Below are 10,138 nucleotides of genomic sequence, written 5' to 3'. Positions count from 1 at the left end.
AGGGCATTCTGGGGGAAGTACCCGCACCGGCCAAGGGCTGGGAGGCAGGAATGCGCAGGGAGTGTCCCCAGAAATTCAGGAGCCCAGCCTGCCCTGAGCAGGAGGCGTCATGAGCAGTGCAAGGAGGGGAGGGAGTTTGAAGAAGTGAGTAAAGGAAGAGGACTAGCAGGGCTTTAGGAATCCTAGAAGGCACTCAGTCCATCCTGCTGTGGGGAGAAGGAAACCAAGACCAGAAAGGGGAGAGACCAGGCTGCAGTCACACAGCTCAGGAGTGGTTGAGCAAGGGCTCCAGATTCAGGGACCTCATCCCCGGCTGGTTGTGCTTAGTCAGCTGCCAGGCAAATGAGTGAGTAGAAATGCTCACAGATGGGGCAGGGACAGGCTTGGCTGTCAGTCTGTGACTCTCGGGGGTCTGTCCTTGGGCACTGCAAGTTTAGAAGTGGTCTGTTTCTCCTCTTCTAGGCTCAGAAGTCCTCCCTTTCTTTTCCATACCTAAGGGGCATTACCTCTAGATTCTCAATCCAGCCACCCCCTACTGCCCACCCCTTCCTTGCTGCCCCACCCGCAGCCTGGCCAGGCCGGGGTAACAGCTCAGCCAGGAGCCCCCGTCCCCCTTAGTCTGCCTTGGCTCCCTGGTCCCAGGAGACTCCTGTATGTTTATCCTAGTCTATTTCCAGCCATGCTGCTCCAGGCTCCAGATGTGCTGTCCCCCATCTGGGACCTACCCACTGGCTGATTAGCATATTCCCAGGGTCCAGCCCTTCTTGGTTGGCTGGGGCAGAGCAGAGAGCTTTCCTTCAGGGCTCCACAGCTCAGTTCCTGCCACTGACCCACACTGGAGAGGGGCCCGAGATCAAGGAGCGACCTAAGCCAGAGGATTGCCTCTGCCCTCGCCTGCCCTCTCCCCCGCTCCTCCCCCCTCACCTCTGCACCCGCTCTGTAGGAGGCAGCTTCACTTTCCCATAAGCCTGCCAGGGAAGCCTTCCTGGGCCCCCAAGACCCTGGGGCAGGGTTCCCTGCAGAGAAGGAAGCCCCAGCTGTCCCTATGCCTGGGGCGGTAACTCACCCTCACCCCTGACAGCAGAGTTCAGGCTGCATGAGATGCCTCCCATGCATCCTCTTCCTTTCCAAAGCTTGGAGCCTGCCTCAGAGGGGAAAGGTGGTGGGGCGATGGGGCAGGAAGGGGGTGGGTAATTTCTCTGGCGTTCTTAACCTGGCCACTTGGAAGCCTGTGAGAGATCAGAGCTATTATAAATGAAGCTCAGTTCCTGGCCTCCATGACTGGGAATGTCCACTGAGCCCAGACTGGCAAATCCAACAATTTCTATCTTTTTATTCCTTTTTTTTAAAATTATGGCAAAATTGATATAACAAAATTTACCATTTTAATCATTTTTAGGTGTATAGTTCGCGGCATTTGGTAAATCCACATAGTTGTGCAACAGTCGCCAATATCCATCTCTAGAACTTTTTCATCTTCCCCAACTGAAACTCCGTACCTATTGAATAATAACTTCCAGTTCCCTCTCCCCCCAGCCCCTGGCAACCACCATTCTTTTTTCTGTGTCTATCAATTTGACTTCTCTAGAAACCTTATATAAGTAGAATAATATTTGCCCTTTCGTGACTGGCTGATTTCACTTAGCATAATGTCCTCAAGCTTTATCTTTGTTGTAGCATGTGTCAGAATTTCCTTTCTTTTCGAGGCTGAATAATATTCCATTGTGTGTGTATACCACATTTTGTTTATCCATACATCCATCGATGGCCATTTGTTTGTACCTTAGGTCTTCTTGCTTTTTGGTGAGAGAAAGAGCATAGTCTCTGAGGATGGAGATTTTTTGGTCTCCCCTCTCCCACTCCACATATGTTTGTCACTCTCAACTATAATAAGAGAGCAGGGCCCAATGACCCCAGAGACAACTGGCCACTATTAGCCTCGTATAGTTGAGGAAACAGTTGAGACACTCTGGCCTCCTTTCGCCCAGGTTAGGTGTCCCCAGTTCCTTGACTTTTCTTTCCTTGGGTCTCCTGTTTGTCCTCCCCTGGGTCAATGGCTTAGATGTGCTGAGTGTGGAGCGCGGTTACCCTGATGCTGTGGGAAGAGCACTGCACTGAGGATCAGAAGACCAGTTCCTGGTCTTGACCTCTTAGACCCTCAGTTTCTTCTTCTATTAAATGGGGATAACTGCTTCCACTCTGCCCTCATCACTGGCTTATTGTGAGGTTCCAAGGATGGAACGTACCCGAAAGAGTTGGTCAGAGCTGGAACACTCCATGCTTCCACTAGTTTATTCATTCATTTCTGTTTATCGAGTGCCCTCTAAATGGCAGGCACTGTGCTGTGGATACAGACAAAGAACGGGACCTCACCATCCAGTAGAGAAAACGGAAGAGGATCTTGATCATTCAGCCTGCACTGAAGGGCCTTTGAGGCCAGACAGATCCTGGGCTCAGAGTCTAGCTTTCTCCATTTGTTAGTTGGGAGAACAACCTCTCTGAGCTTCAGTTTCCTCACCTATAAAATGAGCTCTAATGAGGACTGAATGTGAGCAGCCAGGCAGAGTCAGTACTTGTTTAATGACAAGGACCCTTTGCACTAAGGTGGCAGGTTCAGGTACCCTGTCCCCCACCTTGCTCCAGGGATTCTGAGTGTATCTTGTCAAGCAGTCCCCCTCCTAAAGGCTGTCACCTGCGAGTGACCCCAGTGTTTTGGCCTTTGATAACTGAGGCTGCCTCTGTTTTCTTAAGCTGATGGAGTCAGAGCCAGCTTTGGTGAACTGACCCCAGAGTGGACAGGGAAGACATCGTTGGGGCCTCACCGCCTGAGGTTTCCCTGCCGCGACCCCCGGGCGGGGCAGCTCGGGGCTCCTCCCGCTGGCAATGGCTTTCATCCTGGCTTGGTGTGGTCAGGCCCAGAGCGCAGAGGAAGTGAGGAGCCCGGGAACAAGGGGCCTTTGTCAGCTGCCTGGGGAGCTGCTTCTGGTTTCAATTACTCTGCAGAGCATGAGGAAACTTGGAGTGAGTGTGGGTCAGGAGTCTGCTAGGGCAGGAATCAAGGGCTCCCTCGCCCCAGGTCCCTCCCTCTGGCCCCTGAGGGGTCTGTTGTCCCCGTTTGACTGTGCCTGAAGGTCACACGGGCCAGCTCTTATTGCCCTGAAAGCCTGGGCTCTGGGATATTGGCCTAGGTGACCCAGAGCCCCTTCCAGCTCTGGCCCATCCTGGTTCTTTGCAGGTCATACCAGGAGATGCCTGGGCCCCTCTGTGGGTGGACGACAGAGGTCCATTAGCATGGATCCTCGATGCCTTCTCTCATTCATCGTTCAGGCCCTTGTTTATGGGCCACATTGACCACAGCTGGGGCCCAGGTCCTTGCAGAGGCCTTGTTTTGACTGGGGTGGAGGGCAGAGCAGGTTGCTGCAAGGAAGTTGATCCTTACCTTTCATTCCACCACCCCAGTCCCCCAAGCCCCTGTCCCAGCATACCTCACAGCCCCAGGCAGCTCCTTGTCCCTGGACGCCTGTGTGGCCTTTTCCCTGGAACAAGGATCCCTTCCCTGCCCCAGCCTGGGCCAGATATGCATGTGCAGGGCAGTGTCTGCCTCTGGAGTCTGTGTTTTGTATCCTTGCTGCCTGCTGCCCACAGAGCCAGCCCATGTGGGGCTCCTCCCTTGTGGCCACCACCGCCACTATGCCAGTCCTGGAGGTGTGTGGGGCCAGGAGGTTGAGCACCAGGCCTGGTTCTGCTCCCTGCCTCAGATACCACCTCCTCCAGGGCCCGGTGAGTGGAGCCATTGTCCTTCCCTGGCCCCACCTATTCCAGATGTCTCAGACCTGTTTGTCCTCCCACACAGTGTCCCACCTGCTGTCGCTCTTCAAGGCGGGTCTGGACTCCTTGGTAACCCTTGGAGAGCGGGCGGCAGAACACTTGTCCTTGGTGGGGGAAAAGCCAGGGGCAGGATCCCGCGAGAGTGACCGCCCTGCTGTCCGAAGGCTTTTCCAAATGTCTCACCCTGCTCAGCCTCCTCCATGCCCCAGGTGTTCCTGGTTTGGGGAGTCTGGACTCTGCGCAGTGGGTTATGGAGACAGGGAGGACTCAATGGGAGGCAGATGGAGGCTGAGTCTCCCTCCTGCCCACCTCCCCCATTTGGGAATGCCACCTTGGCAGGCAGGCTTGGTGCCCGCTCCCCCAGGCCCACCTCCAAGGGGTGCGCAACAAGCAGAGAAGCTGACCCAGAGAGCACCTTGGGAGCAGATTCATTCGGGCCCTGAGAACATCCAGCCCCTGAAACAGAAGAAGGGTGCTCTCCTCTCAGCTCTGAGATGGGGGGCTCCCAGGCTCAGAGGTAGAAGACCCAGGGCTGATCCTGGTTGGCCAGCCTTGGGTGACCCATGAGAGCCTGTCCTCTCGAGCCTGCCTGGGATGAAGTGAGTCCAGGGACGTGAAGGCAGCAGACGCACCTTGTGCTCTGGGAGCCGCTGACCTCCCTGCAGGCGGAGGCTGCTGCTTCATCTTCCTGGGAATCCAACGAACTGGTCCCTAGGGTGGTCCCACTGTTGACTTTTTCCAAAAGTTTTGAGAGAAAGACTTAGCAGAAGAATCGCCAGGGAACTCCCTGAATTGGGGCTGAGGCTGCATGTGAATACCAACAAGGGGTCACCTTAGGGTGGGTCCTGCTGGCCTCTCTCAAGCATGCAGTGGCTGCAAAATCCCCAGCAGCTCCCAACAGCCAGCCTAGCCTCTGCCATGCACTGAGCGGGTGGGCCAGGGTGCTACTGGGGGAGGGTCTAACACCCAGCCAGCCTGCACCCCATGGGCTGGGACAGGGAGGGCTGGACACAGCCTGCTCCTACCCTTGGAGGCAAAAGCTAAGCTGCTTTGAGGCAGACCCCAGAGTGACTTGAGAATGAAGATGACCCAGAGTGACTTGAGAACAAAGGTGACTGGCTAGATAAGTGTCATCCCATTGTAAGGTCACCAAGGGGAACTCACACCAGCAAAGCAGAAGCCTAGGGTTTTCTCAGTGCAGCGTGAGAAGTGGAGATAAGATGAGTTCCATATCCAGGACTTTGACCTGGAAGCTTCCCTAAAAAGCCCCTAATCTCCCTGACCTCCACAGCTCCCCCACTCTGAGGGAGAGCAAGGCCCACGGCCATGGTGAAGAGAAACAGCATTCTCGTGAGAACTGTCTGTCGGAAGTGCCCTGAGCCCACCTGCAGAACTTGAGGTTTAAGTCATAGGATGCTTGAAAGGAGATCAGCAGGCTTCAAATTCTGCCTGCAGAGCTTGGGAATTGCCGGGAGGGACTTGAAGATCCCCCAGACAGGCTAAAGGAGGTGTCAGCAGGTAGGTCCCATGTCCCCACTCCAGCCAGGGCCTCTGCTCTCTGCTTCTGCTTTTATCTGGGGGCAGGGAAACTTCAGCAGAAGAATTCATTTGGAAGAAAAATGAATGTGTGTGTGGGGGGGTGTTCTTCAGCTAAAAATAAAAAAATTCACTGAAGACCATTTGTCTGGTCCAAGCTCCCAATATGACAGGAAACGGCCCAGAGAGAGAAAGTGGCTGCTGAGTCCACAGTAACCAGGCAGGACGCAGCCCAGGTGTCCAGGCTCCCCAGGGCTTTCTTCTGGTCACTTTGAGCTCAGAGTGGGGTGGAAGGGAGTTACTCAATAGCAGAGGAGGGGAAAAGCACAGGGAGGCTCAGAAGACCCTGACCTAGTTTCAGGCTTTGGCCCCTCCTCCCGAGTCTTTCATGTCTTCAGTGTGTGGCCCAGGAGGCCCTGGGTGTCCAGAGCACACCCCCTGGGGTCTTCTTCCCACTGGCTGTGCTGGGAGACCCCGGCCACCCCACCCTCCCTCCTGTGAGGAGGGGCAGACAAGTGGCCAAGGGGGTCTGGGCATGCTCCTGGCCGTGACTTGTGTCCTGGGGTAGGGAAGGAGTAGATGGGTGTGTGGGGGCATGCTGCCCACGCTGTCCCTGGGTGTTCTAGGTAAGCAAGATGTTTCCAAAGGCTCAAGTGGATTTTCCACCCTTTTCCTTGACCAAATGTGGGTGAGAATCACTAGGGGTTGCCAGGGAGGTGCTTTCAGGACAGTTCTTCAGCAGCAGACAAGCTCGTGGGCTATTTCAGCCTCTCCTATCCACCTGTAGCCACCAAGCACCCTTGAGACACCAGCCTGAGGTGGCTAGGCAGAGTGGAGAATGGAGCTGTGTAGGAAATAGCACGCCCTTTGGACTGTCCCCTTAACCAGCACAGGCATCTGGGGAGATGGGAGGACAGCAGGTTACCTCAGGCACTCTTGGTCTGGGCCGTGGAACAACTAAATTTTGATCTGGCTGCCTCCTTTCCTTACACTGTGCACATCGTAAACCTTGAGCTCACCCTGGAACCTGCTCCCCAGCCCCAGCCTGTCTGTCTATAACCATCAATGGCCCTTTATCCACAAAGAGTTGAGGTTCGAGAGTTCATATTGCTGCAACCTTATGCACAGCTGTATTAGCAGGGACCAGACCCCTGGGGGGTTCCAGGGACTTGGGCCTAGACTTCCTGAAAGAGCCCCCTGTTGCTGTCCAGTTATCTCCTTGAAGGTGAGGGTCACTGATGCGGTGGGGTGTGTGGGGCTCACTCAGTTTATCTGAGTTAACTGTGAGCTGTACAGGGGCCTCCCTGCCTGGCACGTAGTGGGTATCAATTCAGTGATGAACAGATGAGTGAGTGAATGAAAATGTAGCTTCTAGGCTCAGCTCTACCACTGGCTGCTTGGCAACTTTGAGCAAGTTGTTCCCCCAACTGGGCCTAATGCAGGCCTTGAATGTTGCAGATATTCAGAAGATGTCCGTATAAATGGGCCTCAGTGTCTCACTCTAGGAAGACCTCTGCCCTCCCAGCCCATAGTTGGTTAGGGTAGGTACAGAAAAAGTTAGAACACACAATAGGGATGTAAAGACGAGAGAACCATTAATGTTAGGAGACACTCCCACCCCCATCTCCCCGTGGTCCTCCCTGTCATGGGCCATCCTCCTCCCCCTCGCTCCCTCCCCTCTGTGGCACTGGTCTCTACACTGCCCTGCTGTCCCCTGCTGTCTCATCCGAGGCTCCTGTGCCTGTCTTTGGGCAGAAACCCCTCCCGGGTTTCCTTTCTGCAGCCTTATAACCTCAGGCCCCACATCACTTTCCACCAGTATCTGGCCTCTCAAAACTGTCCTCTGGGGCCCTCCCCGTGCTGTGCTCCTCTGGGGCTGAGAAGGAGTGTTCTTGGCAGAACCAGCCATATCCCTCCTGGTCCTCATCCTCGGCTGGATTCCAGGCTCCTCTTGGGCCCCTGCTCCAGCACCTGGGACTCTCTGGGTGGCCTATTGGGGTTCTCCCCTCCTGGGCTGTCCCTGCTGGTGTGCCTGTGGCCTTGGTCTAGCTGGCTGCTCAGAAACCCCCTTTCCTGGCTTACATTCATTTGAGCCAGAGGATAGGGACAGGAAATCGGGTTCTAGTCTAGGCTGGGGGGAAGATGAAAGTTTTTCGAGTGGGAAAAAGGAGGTCACTCCAGAGAAGCGGCAGCTGTATCCCAAGGTTCTGAGAAAGAAGCTTCCTCCTTGTGTCCACAGGCGGAAGGATTTGCCTGGGAACTGTCCCCAGCCCCAGCTGTCACCAAGGCAGCACTGTGGCAGTCCCTGCCTCTCCCGCCCACAGGTCTCAAGATCTCAAGATGTATATTATTCCCTGTTGACCTTTTTTCCCTCAGTGATGCCACTGCTGATGACTTTAACCTGATTTTACCTCAATCATAACTGCGCTGGGTGGAGGTTTCCCCCTCCCTAGGTATGACCTGGGGTCCCACACACATCTCCCTAGGGGCAGCCCTCTCATTCCTCTGGCAGAGAGCCTGGGAGGAGGGGATGAGGGAAGATAGGACAGTCTACTAGGAATGTTTTTAATTCCAAAGGCAGTGACATCTGTTTGTGGGGGCCTTACCACCCAGGCTCTGTTTATCCAGACAGGGGGCCCTTGCATGTCCTCAGAGGCAGGCTCTTCCAGGTGTGGCTGGATGGCAGGGGTGGACACAGGGAGGGGGGGTGCAGTCACTTCCTGGGTGGCCGGGATAGCCTGAGCCTAGCCCATCCAGCAGAGAGGAGGAAGGGTCTGTGGTGGGTGGAGGGACTAGAATTCAGATTGCTGTCTTGCACAAATTCTCCTCCAACCTACTCCAAGGCCATTGATTCCAGGAAGGAATGAGTCAGGCTTGGGAAAGAAGGCAAATCTGTGCTGTCCCCAGAGGAAGCCCCCAGTCCATGGGGAGGAAGGGAAAGATGAGCATCTCAAGGGAAGAGCCTCCCAACTAGGCTACCCATCTGCTAAGGCGCTTATGTCACCATGGAGACCAGTTGGCCACTGTTCATCAAATCAGAGCTTGCTTTACCCAGACAAGTGTTGAGCCTGGGTTCCTAAGACAGACAAGTGTAGGGCTTTGGGAACAGGATTTGTGCTGCCCCCCTTCTCCCACATACCGGCAGTGGGGAGGGGCACACCATTCCCCCAGACTGCACCCTGTGGCATGTGACCCAGCTAAAGGGCCAGTGAGGGGCCAGTTCTGAAGTTAACCGGCCAGTGCCAAGCATGTCTGCAGCAGGAGAACGTACTGAGCAATTATAACGGCACCTTCCCAGCCGGTTATACAACCAGCAACTGCACATTTGCTGAAGGGATGCAGAGGAAAGCTGGGGCCCAGCAAGGGTGGATGGCCTTTCCCCGCAGCTCTGGGGGCCCCACACTAAGCCCATCTCCTCCACGAAGACTTCCCTGATTCCCTCTGGCTAGAAATATTCTCTTTCTCTTGACTTTCATGACACTTTATCTTTGCTGTCCTGCTAGCATAATACTGGGTTTCCTGAGTTCAAAGACGATGCTTTGTTCATCTGGGTGTGACACATAGTAGGTACACAGTTATTACATGCCAAATGCATGAATGTCTTTCTCCCTCCTCTTGAGAAGTCCACATCTCCTCTCCTCTCTTGGGCTGGCAGCTTTGTCAAGCATTGGCTTTTGCTTCATCTCTGTGATTCCTCAGCGGATTACCCCACAGTTGGGCTCACAGCCAGGCCCTCAGTCACTGGCTCTTATATGAAATGAATGAGATGGAAAGATGAAGACTGCAGGAATGAGCAAAGCCTCCCTGGAGGAAACGGATTTTGTGGTAGCCATGGTGAGTGAGTTGCCTGGTCCCTCATGGGACCAGAGGAAGATCTCTGTGGAGGTAGCACCCAGGTGCCCTGGAAGAGGCAAGTGAGGGATGGGTCAGGAAAGGCGACCAGGCCTCAGTTGGCCAGGGGACACAGGTGTGTCCCTACCTCTGTCAGTGTCTTCCCCTCCCCTGCAGGGGTGCTGTCAAAGCTGTTGTGCCTCAGCCTCCGTTCAGCTGCAGTGGCTTTGGGCAGCGTTGGCTCAGGTATAAGGAGGCTCTGTGTGGCCTTGGCAGCCTAGACCCATGTGCACTGTGCAGGAGGGGTTGTGGAACCCTGGAAGAGGTGGGGCTGGCCCAGCTGCCCTGCAGGGACACCCAGAACACAGGCCCCAGGCAGGACTCCACAGTGCCCTACCTCCACCTGCCAGGCAGAAGGCAGTACAGGCCCAGACCCTGCTTCAGCAGGTGTCACAGTGATGGGGCATAGGCTTTGGCATTAGCCAGACCTCCTTCGTGTCCCAGCCCATCCTGGCCTCGGGCAAGTTGCTTAACTTCTCAATGTTTTTGGTTTCCTCAAATGTAAAGTGGGGTGCTTGTACTTTCTTCGTCAAGTTTAATCCATGTGAAGAGTTAGCATGGTACTAAACACTCAATAAAGGGCAGCTCTAATTATGACCAGTTCTTGGCCATCTCTGCAGTAATGATGTGCCTCTCTCAAAAACTGCCAGGGCTCTGATTTAAAACCCTGAGAACTATCTGCTGTTGAGACTCAGCAGGAGCATTCCAGTGCCAAGGACTGGTCACTGTGCCCTGACCCACCTGCTCTGGGGTCAACCAAGAAATGTCCTGACCCAGCTCTTTTTCCTGAATCCAAAACACCCTCCACACTTCGGCAAGGCACAGAGCTTGTGAGCACCAGGGGCGTTGAAGTGGACCTGCCACTCCCCAGCTGCAGCTGTGT

The 10,138-nt window shown here is 54.9% G+C and overlaps 1 protein-coding gene across 1 annotated transcript in view; it reads left to right on the top strand.

The window, feature by feature from the left end:
- LOC103608701 (active breakpoint cluster region-related protein-like) overlaps nt 1-5,207 on the top strand; it is a 53,894-nt gene extending 48,687 nt beyond the window's left edge. The window contains exons 17-19 of the mRNA XM_008593105.1: nt 3,646-3,780; nt 3,854-4,004; nt 5,120-5,207. Of these exons, the coding sequence (XP_008591327.1) occupies nt 3,646-3,780; nt 3,854-4,004; nt 5,120-5,207 (374 nt within the window). The remainder of the gene's footprint in view (nt 1-3,645; nt 3,781-3,853; nt 4,005-5,119) is intronic.
- The last annotated feature ends 4,931 nt before the right edge of the window (nt 5,208-10,138 follow it).

This window comes from Galeopterus variegatus, unplaced genomic scaffold (assembly GCF_000696425.1).
Source record: "Galeopterus variegatus unplaced genomic scaffold, G_variegatus-3.0.2 Scaffold155, whole genome shotgun sequence".
Classification (NCBI taxonomy): Eukaryota; Metazoa; Chordata; class Mammalia; order Dermoptera; family Cynocephalidae; genus Galeopterus; species Galeopterus variegatus.
Note: the sequence above shows the minus strand (reverse complement) of the source record. Positions and strands in the feature narration are given on the sequence as shown.